Consider the following 15,178-nt stretch of genomic DNA (forward strand, 5'->3'; position numbering starts at 1 on the left):
TTTCTGCAAATGCATTTTAATTTTAATTTTGCTTCCATATTCTCCCACTTGCACTGCCTTCTTAGTCTTGTCTTAGTCAAATTATGACTTTGGACAAATCCAAAAATTCCACTTACAAATTTGTGAGTAACACAACAGTGGATAAACATGATCCAATTTGAAGCCACCAAAAATTGCAGAATGAGTAGTCTGTCTTTGCAACATAGGTGTTTTTTACAGATGACATTTTGACATGTAACGGTAAGAAAATCCCTCCACTCTTTTGCTGTATAATATACTGCAAAGAAACAAAAGTTTGAAAAAATATATAAACGTGTGAATTAATCGTGTAAAAAAAAAAAAAGCCCTCAGTGTGTAAAGGCCTTTACACTTCGCTTGAATAGAACAGAACCATTGTTAATGTTATTAGTAACACCCATACTTTTCCTACTCTGGTCTAAATATCTGCTGTGAAAAGGCCTATTAAGAACCTACAAGTTCTAAGAAGAAGCATACATTTTGACAACATTGAACGGATTGAGTAAGGTGGTTGATCATCTCACCTACTGTTGCTGTGTGAAATAATGTCTGTAAGTTTAATATCTCAGTTATGCTGTGTGATATTTCCTACAGTATCTTTGTAGATAACAGTTACCCAAACCAAGAGATAAGAGAGCCAGGACTGTAATCTGTGACTCACATCTATAATCTCCTGCTGCTCTATTACCACCAAATAGGGGACAGGACAAAACACTTTTGTAATTTCTGGCCACAGGGATTTGTAGTGTCTCTCCTCATGCACTATACCTGGCAATAAGCAGCAGGGTTTCTTAGAGAAACTGAAATATGGCCTTGTTCTGTTGAGAAGTGGTGAGCTGTGTCTCTTTGCAGTTTTTCAGCGTGTTTTAGATAATTGTTTTTGTATCGCGGCCTGCATCATTTTTGTTTTGGTTCAGTCTATATTGTTTATAGCCAAAAAGCTCTGATAAACCCACTGCAGGCTTCTTCATAGGCACCAAATGGCAGGCAGACACAGTTAGCGATGAGCTAGTGGAGCATTTAGCAACTGAAGAGCCAGATAATTTCATCAGGATTTGGTGGAGAGTGAAACAGAGCTGAAAGGGGAGTGAATTTTGGATTTACATTAGTCAGGTCAACAGAAACTCCAAATTAATAAACAATGTTGCTCCATGTCTGCCTACTGTGTAAAGAAGCTGTTGATTGCATCAACTTTTCCATGTCAACCTATGTGAACAGACTCTTACTGCTGAAAAAATATATTGATGCAGATTTATCTATTATTAAAGGAGAATGCCAAGTACTAACATATTTTAATACAGTACATTACTATTTTAAAAGTTTGTAACTTTAACTTTAATAACTTTGATATATGCCTCAAATACAGTTTAACCTTAAGACATAGGAAACTGCAACTTTTTCTGCCCAGTGTAACACTTTCTGTAGTCTTTCATGTGTTTAGCTTGTAATTAGGAAATAGACTTGAGAGCAACTGAATGCAGTATGGTGTCAGGAACCATTGATTCTCACATTAAAATTAAAGGTTCTCATATCTTACTGACAGACTTGACACTTGACAATATTATCTAATCATAATCTCAAAGCCCCTATGTGTCGGATTTAAAAATTTCTGACTTCTATGGTTATTGTAAAAAAAAGGCACTGGGACTGCACACTAAACCAATACTTATGCCAGCAGAATAATTTTAAAGATTATATAATCACACAAAAATCCTACGGTGCACATTTTGGCTTTAAAACATTCTTCAGCATAACTTACTGTCAAACTGAGATAGAAATATTTGTATTTCAGACTTTTTAGTAGTTGTTTTATTTGTTTGGCTCTTAAACATATATATCAGTTGGCTGTAATTGTAGCTTTTATAGGCAATTAGTTTGAATACATGAGCTTGCAAAATTGCATTCATAGCGTCCAAAGTACCTCATGCAATGTGATGGCTTTAACTGAAAGGAAGACAACAGTTTTGAATTGAGCTCCAGTTCTGCTATTCTATCATTGACTTAGCTTTATTAGGAATTCAGGGCCAGTGCTGTAGTAAGAAGGCTTGCCATATGTGATGGAATGGTCACACTCTGAGGCTCTGCTCTTTGCAGCTTGATGGGAAAGTGTTTTTACGGCCTGTTGCCTATGGATACCGTGTGCAGTCTTGTGCTAGATATTGTGGTAAACTGTAGAATTTGTAACTTATAAAAACAAGGAGCAAGGATATAGAGATGTGGCACCAGTACCAGGATGGAGGAGAATAAGAGTGACAAGTTCATCAAAATAAAATTTGTAAATAAGGGCACAAAGGACAGCAAGGGTGCTTGCAGACAGTTCCCGTCTGATTATAAATAATAGGAAAATAAATCAAAGTTTTGATTTTGCCTATAGCTTCAACTCTGTTAATGACTTCCTGAAATGAATTGTGGCACAATTCATTTGTGATGTGTGGTCTGATCTCGCCTCCTTGCTGCAATCTCAAGTGGAAACAGACACAAGGGATGTGCAGTGAATACTGCATCAATACAGGATTTTGGCTCCCTATTCCCACTGGTCCAACCTTCTGGAACTCATTTGTTATAATCATAGGCATGACTTTCATGCCTATTAATACTGTGGCAGTGGAGCTCTGCCCTTATGTGAATCCTCCCTTTGTCCTTCCTTTCAGCATATTCTTGAAATGGTGACAAAGTGGCAAAGGAGGCATGTGGCAGCATTGGTTGGACTTTAAAGGTTTACATTTGGCAAGCTCTGTCTGTATCCACTATGCTCAACACAGGGAGCAGCTGCTGAGAAATCGCACTGTTACTTCAGCCCATCATGACTAGCCTCAGGGCATTCACAGGCCAGTCTGAGCTTGGCTTCAGGGCTATAGGGGAGAGTGCACTTAACTCAGCTGGCTGAAAGAGGCTTTCTGTACCAGGGGGAATCTGATATGGACACCAGCTGGCTGCAGGAACTTAAGTGAGATAAATTGCAAAGTAGTTAGTCTATCCTTCCCAGTTGAAGGTAACAGACAGAGGTTTATCTCCCAGGATATGCCTGTAGTCACACATGCTTGAGGGAATGAGGCAGGTTTGTATCCTGAGGTAGGACCTCAAAGATAACGTTAGCATGGAAACATTAAGATGCAGCATGTGCTCCAATATTTTAGAAAAGCTGTAAATATATGCAAACAAGGGAACATTTTGAAATGGTAGTCATATATTTGAAATTTTTTTTTCAAAAATACTTCTTCTGGTAGGAGTTCACTTATTTAATCTAAGATACAAAATATCATCCTCCCCCGCACCCTATTTCAAGTTTTCTTTATTGGAACCTTTGAGTTTAGTATGCCTGTTTTTAATTCATAACCCTAACCCTTAAATGAAAAATCCACTGTAAAATTTAAACATATTTAAAAAAAACTGGGCAACCATTAATTACACAGAATTTATTACTTAGAGAAATAGATTTTGTGTTTCTAATTGCAATGCAATTCTAGTGTGACTAATGATTCTGAAAATGAATTTCACCTCTAACAGTATTGTTATGAATAGTTTTTAATGGGCGATAAGTGAAAATACAGTAAAATAGAGGGGCTACTTTTTCCAGTAATGATAGCATTACTGGTAATTACTGATTAATATCTTCTTCTCCAGTCATTTTAATTTGGTGATAGTTGTGTGTGTACATGTCATCTTGTGTTGCCACTATGAGTGCTTAACAGGACAAAACAATAATATCATTATAATTTTCACTGTATTCCACTCCCTGTGGACAGTAGTAGCTGTTCTTTGGAAATTACGACGTGGTGTACCATGTTTTCATATGTATTACAGCACATTAATATTCTACATTCATCTTAGATAAAAACAACATCAGAGTTTGTGTCAATAACTCTGAATCAAATCCTGAAGTCCCCAACTCACTATACTTACACTGACATCCAGGAGGCATACAGAGAGAAAGCTGGAGAAACTCTTTACACAGTTATCTCAATTGTTATTGTTATTTTACTCTCCACCTAATACGCCAACACCCAGACGTGACTGCAACTGATGTCCTTAGGGGGGTTGTCAAAAAGCATTCTGGGAAATTGTGGAAAATGCCAACTGAAGTAGAAGCAGAGGAAACAGCTGGATGCAATGGGAGATCACCCAAAATAAACCCCAAATCTATTACTTACAGCAAAATATCTTTTCAACATGATGATATATAACATTGTATGTATTCAACATATTGTGTATCCAATGGTGTATTTTCCATCAAATTTATACAGTTTTGTGTGTGTTCCCTGTGGTTATAGGTATGAGCTCTTACAGAAGCAGCTTTTCCAGCTGGAAGAGGCGGAAGGAGGCTTTGACCAGTTCACACGCAGCTACAATACCTTCGGTGTGCACCGGCTGCCTGACAACAGACTGTTTTTTAAGGAGTGGGCTCCGGCTGCAGAGGCCCTCTTCCTCACTGGTGACTTCAGTAAGTAGCCTGAGGAGAAGTGTCAGCTCCTGAACAGCATGTCAGCAGTGTGATGTCCAGGTTGTTTCTCCAGAGCTTTCACTGAGTTTTATTGCTGCTCATTTATAAATGGCACATGTATGACAAAATTGACCCAATATGGATGTGAACACCCTGAAATTAGCATCAGAGCATCAGAGTTATTGCTTTTTGCTATCAATTAATTTCTTGCAAAATAGTGAGTCTTTTGTTTCCTCCTTTGTTTTTGTCACAACAGGCGTCCTCATTGTGTTTTAAAGATGCATGCAGCAAGCACATAGATAAAAGTATGCTTCATTCCAGTTGTATAATAACAATCAATTTGCAATATAAATCGTGTTACTACAAAGACTCTTTAATGTAGAGTTACATAAACTGTTGGGGCCAAAAAGGAAAAAGAGATTTCATTGCAAACAGAAAGGTTGCATATCTTCATGGTGCATTAAATAAGAAATTTGACATTTCTGCACTCAACACAAAAGGGCCAAAAATTAAGAAAAAGTGGAGCGAACTGCGGTACAAGGGTATCAGCCCTTTTGATCAACCAACCTGGGAGTAGGAAATGTGGAAAATATTGATTACACAGGATAAACTTGCATACTGAAGGGGGTTCTTTTGAATGTGGGAGTGTTTGTTAATATTTTAGTAGCTGGTTATTTCATCATTGCTGCAAAGTTGTTGAGTGAGTGCAACCTCTGTGTTTGCACTGAAATCTTCATTCCCTGCGGTCCCAACTTTGAAAGTAATTTCAGGTTAATAGTCTTTTGGGTGTTATTTTCAGTTAATGTGGGCTGTAAAAATGCAGCAAAATTATTTATTTTTGTCATCATTAACAAGATTAAATGAGACTTGCTTTCATCTATCAAATAGATATGCAAGGTAATACAAGCTCTTAGTTTTATTTTCCTTCTTTTTTCGTATCTTTTTTTCATTCCTTTATCATATATATTAATGCACTGAGCTCTATTACACATGCCAGTAGTAATATATTACTCTCCACGGAAAAACAAAAAATAGAAATACAAGAATAACAAGAATGATAGGGAAGGAAATTAGAGCTGTCCACATAACTCAAATACCATTTACAATGCCACACCACAGCACACTTGCCTCTGTGCCACAGCCATTCTGAACTGACACCCTGCAGGTAATGATAAAGGAAAGCAAAAGCTAATAGTAATACCCACAGATTGATACTGTGTGCCAAACCGGAGATTTGTCAATTTGTTTATTGTCCCTACACATTTTTTGTGCTAGTTAGTTCTGTTGTTGCCATTCCCTCTTTCCGTATTTCTCCTGTTCCTTTTCCTTTTTTAATTATCTTCCCAGGACCTTGGGCAGCAGCTCAATTCCAACATTCAATTCTGTGAGAGATTACATTTTGACACGGCTCAGTCATATTATTTGATTTCAATTTCATAGTAAATGTGGAAACAGCCCAGCAGCCCTAGTCATGAATATGGTGCAGGTTGGATGCATAATGCACTGTTTTTTTTTCAGAGGAGTTTAAGCAAAGGGAGATAAATAAATTGTGAAAAAATATGACTTGGCCGGCTTGTGAAAAGTGCTGGTATTGTGCCCGGTCACTTCTGGAGCATCTCCTGTGATTCATTTTCTATCCTGCCGTTGTTTTCGCTCATGAATAGCAAGCAGATATGGATTACTGAATAAAAACAACGTCCTAAATTGACATGCCAAGATGGCTGCCTTATAATAAATGTTTTGTGTCCTCATATATTCTTGTCAGTCAATGACAATTGGTAATGTGGTATCAGCAGGTCATGAATGTAATGCCTCTCTGGTATTCCCTCAGAGATATAATTAAATGAGCAGTTAAGTGGTATTTGATCAGTTTTTATTTTAGATGACTGATCTTGTTGCTTTGCTCACTGTTGCAACAGAATACAGGAGATCAGTGCAGAGTACAAAAACAACAAGAAAAAATTATGAAAGAGGTTTTAGATGAGACAGAGGGGGACAAATTGTGTAAAGATGGAGTGTAGAATTCAGAAAACCAAAGAGGCCCCGTGACCACAGGGGGATATTGAAATAGAGCAAAAGCCATAGTGGTGTATATCAGCTCAAGCTGTTGTTAGCAGAAGGCAAAGTGGCAACACACTGCTGTAATAAGGAAGAATGCCACTGTTAATTTTTTTATTTGTAATCAAAACTAATTAAAGTCCCTGTGGTTAGATTTTCAAATGTCTAAATTTGGCGACTCTTAGTAGTAAAATAAAAAAAAATACATTATAAACAACAAGAACTGACTGCAAAATTATTTATAAGAAGCTATAATTACATGAAAATTCCATGTATGTCATCTACCAAACAATGCATCACAGCTGTCGCAGTGTATTTTACAACTGTGTCAGGCTAATTTGCACATTGGCAACACAAAATAGAGACAAGAGGTAATTGTTTATGATTTTCAACCTGGGGTTCAAGACCTCACTTGGGTCACAAGACAGAGCTAAAGGGGTGGCAAGGTGAGGAGTGCAACAGGAAAAAAACAAACATTTCTACTCCAGAAGTGATGTATTTTTCAGATTTTTCCCAGAGGCCTGTGATTTCTTCATACCAAAAGACACCAAAGGGACAAGACAAATTAATGTACTGACTTGAGCTGCTCTGTCATAGGCAACTATGATCATGTGGCTTTCTCTGATCAGGACACAGCAAATCAGAAGTGATGTTTCGCTCTTTGTTGTAAACCAATTAGATTGATGTGTTTAAATCCTCTCTGTGTTCCCCCTTAGATGGCTGGGACAAATTCGCCCATCCCTACACCAAGAAAGAATTTGGCAAGTGGGAACTGATTCTACCGCCCAAGCATGACAAGTCTCCAGCTGTGGATCATAACACCAAACTCAAGGTAGAGAACAGAACATCTTCATACCTATTTTCACACCCTCAGCAGGTGTCATCTTGCCACGGCGGTACGAGGACTTGTCAGTGTAATGTACGAGGGAGATTCCCTGTCATGTGTGGTGTCTTATGAAATGAAGTGAAAATCTGGCGTGTCGCCGTCAACAACATGTCATACTCACAGTGCACAGAAGGGAGATTACTGTATGTACACAATCTGCACAGTGGAGGGTAGATACACCTAAGGAGCCCAACTGATGGTTTTTATTTCAGCTCCCGTCTGCGGCAGGTATCCCTCAGGACATGTGCCGCGTTTGTCGGTGCATAACACAGCCCACTGTGGCTGTAGATGATTGGTTTTTAGCTCTAGTAAATAATTCATCAGGGTTAAATACAAAAGAAGCACCTCCCATTATGCACTGTCTCCTAAGCAAACAGCATGGATGAGAAATAATCCTGAAATGAGATGCCAGGCGTGGAATGGATGGCTTCGCGGCGCCACTCTCCTTGGGACCGGGTCATCGTTGGCAGACTCCTGCGCCCTGGACAGGCTGCCCAGCTCCCATTGTCAACGGAGGTCAGTCTAAGGACGATAAGAAGCAGATGGAAACGCTGGCACCTGGCCTTTCCTTGTGCACCCCCGCTGCCTATGAATGGCTGTCTTGCTGTGAGTTCCACTTTAGAATTAGTTCCACAGCACTCCCTCGTGGAAGCACAAGCCTAGCTCCAATCACTCTCATGTAGAGCAGCTTGCCCTTCCATCCCCTTTGTTCAGGACCCAATTTGTCTCCATAAACAAGCAGTGTCCTTTTGTGGGTACAGTTTGCAATGATCTCTTTATGTTGAGAGTGTGCAAGACTTAAGATAAGTAAACCAAAGTGTTATCTAAGTGATCAAACACCCACTTTTCATCCACACCTAACTTCTCGCATATTGCTTGGCTCTTAGTTATTTTTCCTGTTTTTCCAAAGCACCCCCTCAGTCTGCTCAGCAGTCTGATTTTTCTTTAATGTGCCTAATGCTGGCCAATTTGTCTGAAGGACCACCGCTCTTTCAGGCTTTATGCCAGTCCATTTATCCAACTATCTTTTCCTAATCCTATAAACTATGAAGCATGTCATAAGGGGAGCCAGGCAGCTAACCCCCAGGTGGCCTGGCCATAATGAAAAAAACCCAGAGGGGGGTCTGGCCAATGGCTCACAGGCAGGTGGCATTGGAACAGTCATTACTTCACAACAGTAGCCAGAATTAGTTGGGTTCTAATGCCCGTTTCTGCAGGGGACAAAACAGGGTGAACACATACTGTGGGTAACACTACAGGATCGATTTCTTGGTGGGTTCTTCCAACTCTCACGCTGGCTTTCTCCTTTCTTATTTGACTGATGGAGGCAAAGTAACTTGTCAGTTAGATTTTCAAACTATACTTATTTGACCCCCTTCCAATCCTGAATTGCTGACATAATAGATGAGAGGCAAGGATAATGATTTAGATTTCCTATTTTTCTAAATTGCTCTCTCTCAAGATGGGCCAGGGAGCGGCTGTGTTAAAACTAACGGAGGAGTTGTTCACAAAAATAAAACACAGCATAATTACCATTGAATCCAGATTCACCACAACACGTACTCTGGTCAATACTGTAGCTTTTTGTCCTCTTGACCATATTATGTCTTCGGTGTGTCTGGGAGCCCACTACAATAGTTTTACAGCTGTGAGTTTTACATTGGAGAGCAGGGAGCTGCCTGCTGGAAGAGGGGCGGCTTTCATGTTGACACATTGAAAAATGTCTGGTTTATTGGTTGAACAATCTGCACAATCTTTTCTGTATAATGGATGGGGAGTAGCAGCACAGTTTTATGATGTAAGCATTTCATGGCTAGAAGATGTAAATAAATGCTGACTTTAAAATCACATACATCCAGGGACAGAAACACGCAGGAGTCACAGAGGACCTTGAAGCCTCCGATGATTTGTGGCCAGGCCTCTAAAACTAGAGGACTGTTATTTCTGGCAAATTATTTTCCTTTTTTGCAATTATAGTTTCACTTCTGCAGCACTTTTTTTTATTTTACTTTAGTTTGGATACTATTATCCTTTATAACTCCTCCCTGTAGGTTTTTAGTTTTTCTAATGCTACAGTGTGTATCATGTGGTCCATATGCTTTGTTCACTTATTAGACAATGTGTGTCCCCTTCCTCTCAGCTTATGTAAAGAGCCTGTAGTGTCTTTTGAATGTCCCCTCTCTATGTCATTGTTTAAGTGCCCTTGCTATAACATAACACTCATTTGTCTAATTTTCCCAGGTGGTAGTTCACACCAAGGAAGGTGAGCGTCTGTACCGGATCTCGCCATGGGCAAAATATGTGACCAGGGAGGAGAAATCTGTCATCTACGACTGGGTTCACTGGGATCCACCTCAGCCTTACATTGTAATGTATTATGTTAATGTATTTTATTTTTTTTTTTACATTAATTTAATAGAATTTATTATTTTATTAAAATCTGTATATGATTTATTTGTCTATTTTTATTTCAAAGGTAAAAAGCTATTAAAAAAAATTAGGATAAAAACTGAAACTGGATTTTGAAAACACCAGTGCTGTGCAATCATCGAGTGTGGTTTATTTTTCTTCATTTTCTATTTATTATGGAGCTGTTGATTTTGAAAGAGGACCTTGTTTAATGTAAACAGCGATGATCTCTGTCTTTTTGCAGCAGCAAATGCAACCCATTTTGGATGCCAGTGAAGTTAAAATTGAGGTGAAAAACAGTTTAAACTGAGAAAAAAAAATCTGGGTATTTTGAGGCTTAGTTGTAAAAACCTCATCACAACTTTTCAAGACATAATAAACACGGTTTTATAAAACTAATCTCTGCTAAAGTGACTGTATGTTGCATTTTCTCAGTGCCAGCTCTTAAAGTAGCTGCCCATGTTCTTGTTTCTTCCATCACAGCTTTAATTTCTTGCATTTTAAAACATACAGTTACATTTGAAACTGGCTTTACAACTCATATGTACAGCTGTTGTGGCCACTCTTAAAGCGGGTGCTTGATGCTGCTGAATTGAGGGGGTCTGAATGTGTCTCAATGCTACTTGACGTCCTCAGCTCAAGTGTGCACAAGCAAAACAATAAGAGGCTATTAAAGACCACCTTGCTTTCTTTATCGCTTGTTATTTGGCACCATTTTAATTAGAGGCGACCTCTTACTGGCAATATATTCGCTTTATTTACAAGTGGCTCAATCATGTGCTTCAAATAGTGGGTTCACAAGGCCTGGTGGGTAGCCATCAGGAAATTGCTTCTATGTATAAAACAAATCCCACTCCTGTTGTGTAACACAGACAGTGTGAATCATGAATCTTTTAATATTTAACATGTGCAGAACCATTATCAGCCTCAGTGGTAAGATATTGGTGCAGAGACCCAGAAAACCCACAGTGTCTTCATAATTACTCACCAAATGTACTGTATTTTAAGCCATTTTTAAGAAAAGGCTTCTGGACTCTGTCATGATTTTCTGTCCAATTCTGGTTTCCTCTCCAGCAAATCCATCCTCGGCCAAAGAAGCCCACGAGTCTGAGAATATACGAGGCCCACGTGGGCATCGCTTCACCTGAGGGAAAGATTGCCTCATACACCAACTTCAGAATCAACGTGCTGCCTCGTATAAAAGACCTGGGTAAGGCATGAGACCACATTACCTCCATGAGATTATTCTCTTCCCTTTTGGCTTCCCCTCTTATTTTGTTGGCTACTCAAGTCTGTAAATGGTGCACAGCAATCATCCTGCTGTGATCCTCTTCATTCAACTGTCAGTCAGCGCTTTTGTTGACTTGAGAACATTTTGTATCTTCTCCAGCTAAGAACAGAGAGGAAGTGAAGCATTAAGGTGATGTTTGTATATCCCTCCCTACACACCAAATCACAGTCAACAATGTGGATGGAAAAACAATAGTTAAGGGGTTCGTGAGCCATTTTTTTCCATAACTGCCATTGTCCAGTGTCATCTCTGTCAACACTGGTCCATAACCCAGCAGACATGCCATGCTGCTTTGAGTGCCACTGTTCTCCAGCAGCAGTATTTTCAGTGGCAGACCTGTCATACTCCCTCTGCACAAAACCACATCAGCAAGTCAACATCCTGTTTACTGGCATGACCTGAAGGGATCACTGACCATTGGGCAGTGTTTTGTAAAGAAGGCTCCACAGCACAAGTCACACACACCACATGGCAGTTATGGCTCCAAAACTGACAACTTCTTTCCATTTCCATGATCTTGACTCAGACAACCAATAGTAGACAAAAGCCATCTCCCTGCTCCTCATATCTTTCAGTTAACAATACCATACAGACTTTATTTCACATGATTACTCACTTCTGATATTTGTGTTTTTCTTACTTCATATCTAATGCATCTTTGTGAAATTAGTATAACAGCCAGGGGACAGATGGGACTTCCGGAAAGATTTTGATATTTTCCACTATTTTATAAAACAAATGAAGAGGCAAATGAGAAATGGTTTGCGCAGAAAGCAAAGTTCAAAACATAGATTAATTAATTAATTAATTATTATTTCATTAGAAAATATCAACATTATTGTGATAAGTGTGATTTTTAGCCATGTTAGCAACTTTATGGATGGCAATGTCAGCCTGCCTGTCGGTCCACCACAAATGGTATTTCTTTTGATATAATTCAGATTTAAACATTTCTTTTTGTAATTTATACTTGGTCTCTTCACTAAAAATGGGTGGACATAACATTATGGTCCAGTGTCATCCCAAACAACACAGATTTTGCCAGAGTGGGGTGCTATCATCAATTTTTTTTATTTATTAAATCATCTTGTCTCGCTATTCAAATTCATATATCAAATTTTCTTATTTAAAAAAAATGTTGTTTTCGAAGACAAATAGTTTCATATTAAACTTTTCAACTATGAATTATAAACAAATGAATCACCTTTTTCCTTTTATTACTAAATTTCTGGACTGGAAGATCATAGCTTGCAGCTATGATTAAGATTAGCTATACTCAAAAGAAATATCACCGTGTTTTCACTGAGCAGTATCTAACGTGATCTCATCATTTCACATGGGACTCATTAACTTTTTATGATAACTGAACTTACGATAAAGAGGTGGCTTCAAATGTGACTTTAACCTTATGGAACAGATCCTTGCCTTGGTTTGCAGTTCTGTTATTATGAGATGTGGCATTATTTTGCATTCAAATGCAGCCTGCTGCACTGACATTAAAAGGCACAGATATGACTGGCACAGCAATCTGATAAATGCTGTTTCCTTGGTTGTGTCATCCTGCTTAGTGGGAAAGGAAACTGCCAGAGTAAATGCTGTCAAAGAATCTACCTGCAGCCGCTGAGGGAGTCTGCACAATAGGATTCTCCAGGAGGCTAAACTCCACCGTCTCTAGTGACGGCTGCCTTTGCCTGCCATTTCATTTTCTTGACTGTGGAGAGAGTATATATATAAATATAAAAAAGAGAAACTTCCTCTCACCCCAGTGCTTTGTCACACTCCTTCAGAAGCCAAAGTTTTTTTTTTCTCTCTCTCGCCTGAAAAGAAGCTGCGATATAAATAAATAAGTCTGCTCCACACAACAGTGAAAAACCGCAGGGCCTCCCTCTGGAGTGCTCAGTGGCAGTTTAAAAGCCTGTTGTTCTCTTATTCATAGAAGCAGTTTTCGTAGGTCGTTTTGAAATGTTGTACACGACCTCCTGACTCTGATAGCTGGTGTTTCCCTGTAGCCACAGCTTGTCTTCACGATACCAGAGCTTGTGTCAAAAAGGAAATGCCTGGAGCTCATATATACAGTATGACTGACATGGGTCAAACAGTATTAAGTTGTAATGTGTCCTGATGCCTGCTGTACCAAATTAATATGGCCAAGCACATCAGAAAAGTAGGAACATTTTCAGACAGAGTTGTGTCTTTAAAGTTAGAATCTCTGAGTATTTATAAGAATTGAAAAATGACTGGCACTTCTTGTTTCATGCTGTTCGGCCACACAACCAACAACACACATAATAAAAATAATGTGTATTTTAACTGATGTTGATATGAAATGAGCAACTTGTGTTATTTTTAAGAAGAATCATAAGAAAATACGTGTTTAGTATTTCTATCAGTTACATAATGTTTGTTAAATAATCTGGCTCTGAACACATAAAATCTTTATAAAATAAAATCATGTTTTTTTCTGCTCTCTGCCCTCTGTATGCAGGTTACAATTGTATTCAGCTGATGGCTATCATGGAGCATGCCTACTATGCAAGCTTTGGATATCAGATTACAAGTTTCTTTGCTGCTTCCAGGTAAATGCTTGTCAATTTCCAGTATGGTTTATGTATTTTGTAAACACGTAATTTTGGATACTATTTATAGTATAGTATATTCTTTTAGTCATTCAATTTATTTGGATTCTGTAACAACCTGTCTGTATTGTAGCCTTCATTGTTAGTAGTCTGCCATTACTGTGCTGGTGTTTCAGAAGAAACAATATATGCATATATTGAATATGATGTGGAAGACATTCAATCAGCAAACCTCGGGATAAATAAAGTATCTATCTATCTATCTATCTAGCAAGTTCAGCATTACCATGCTGGAAGACATTGTTGACTGTCTTCTTCAGTCTTCTTTACTCAAAGAAAGTTATGTAGTGAATCCTTTTAGCCCTCTCTTTTGCTGTTTCCAGTTGTCAATACATTTCAAAAAGAACTTCTTGACCTGTATTGTTAAAACCACACAGGACAAATACTAGTCGCCAAATCAGTCAGGACTGAAGGTAAATTTATTATTTATCGTATATCGCATGCCATTTACACCACTTAACCTGTCTATTGCAGTATCTGCACTTCAATACAACTGCAGTCTTGGAGAAATTGGTGTTTACTGGGAGGATTTATCATAAAGACAAAACTGAGCGAGCAACTTCCTCCTTCATAGAAATAGATACCTCAAATCAAGGTTAGGAAGTCTGACACCAGAAATAATCTCTCTGTAAATACATTTGCTGTTAATCCATAGAGTGGTAGATAAAGGTAGACTTGTCAGAGTATTTATCTTCTTTCAGAGATCCTTCCTTTCTAGCTTAGAGTAGAGCACAAACCCAAAATGTAATGTATATAGTGTAATTTCACCCATGATTGATCTCTGTGTCATTTAAAACCTGAGCGGTTAAGTACCGGGAAGCAGGGTAGTACTGTCGCTATGTGTCCTGTTTTGCAAGTAAGTTGATATAATAATAGCTGGAAGGACAGACGGGACATTGTTGGACAATATGAGTAGTGTGTTTGTATATGGAGGTGTGTATGCATACATAACAGTTGTGGAGTGTCCCAAGAGTTCCACTGTCTCTTCTTTATTACCCTGTAAATTGTATTAAAAGATGGTAGAAGAGTTAGGATATTTTATAAAATATATCCTAGGAAGCTGTCTTGACAGTGTTACAAAGGATGATCTTCAGACAAATGATTTGAAGATTATGTTTGTGAATAATACGCTGCTCTATAGTCTTGTGGTTTGAATCACAAACACATTCTAATTAAAATAATTGCTGTCGATCAAAACATTTATTAAATTAAATATTTGCTCTGATTAGTCACAATGAATCACTTTTTTCCTTCTTAGAGGACCAGTGTGTAGGATTTTGTGGCATCTAGTAGTGTAGTTGCAGATTGCAATCCCCTTGCCTCCTCCATCCGTTCCAAGTGTATAGTGGAAACTACAGTGGCCGTGCGAAAAACTTGAAAGGCCCTACTATCTATCTTTCTCTGTTTAGTTTGTCTTTTCTGGACTTCTGTAAAAACTT

General features: G+C 38.5%; 1 protein-coding gene across 1 annotated transcript in view; it reads left to right on the forward strand.

Annotated features, from left to right (window-relative positions):
- gbe1b (glucan (1,4-alpha-), branching enzyme 1b) overlaps positions 1–15,178 on the forward strand; it is a 79,363-nt gene that overhangs the window by 5,896 nt on the left and 58,289 nt on the right. The window contains exons 2-6 of the mRNA XM_035679571.1: positions 4,290–4,459; positions 7,234–7,349; positions 9,645–9,770; positions 10,887–11,022; positions 13,589–13,679. Coding sequence (XP_035535464.1) covers positions 4,290–4,459; positions 7,234–7,349; positions 9,645–9,770; positions 10,887–11,022; positions 13,589–13,679 — 639 coding nt within the window. The remainder of the gene's footprint in view (positions 1–4,289; positions 4,460–7,233; positions 7,350–9,644; positions 9,771–10,886; positions 11,023–13,588; positions 13,680–15,178) is intronic.

Source organism: Morone saxatilis, unplaced genomic scaffold (assembly GCF_004916995.1).
Source record: "Morone saxatilis isolate NCDOM2014 unplaced genomic scaffold, NCSU_SB_2.0 Contig8, whole genome shotgun sequence".
Taxonomy (NCBI): Eukaryota; Metazoa; Chordata; class Actinopteri; family Moronidae; genus Morone; species Morone saxatilis.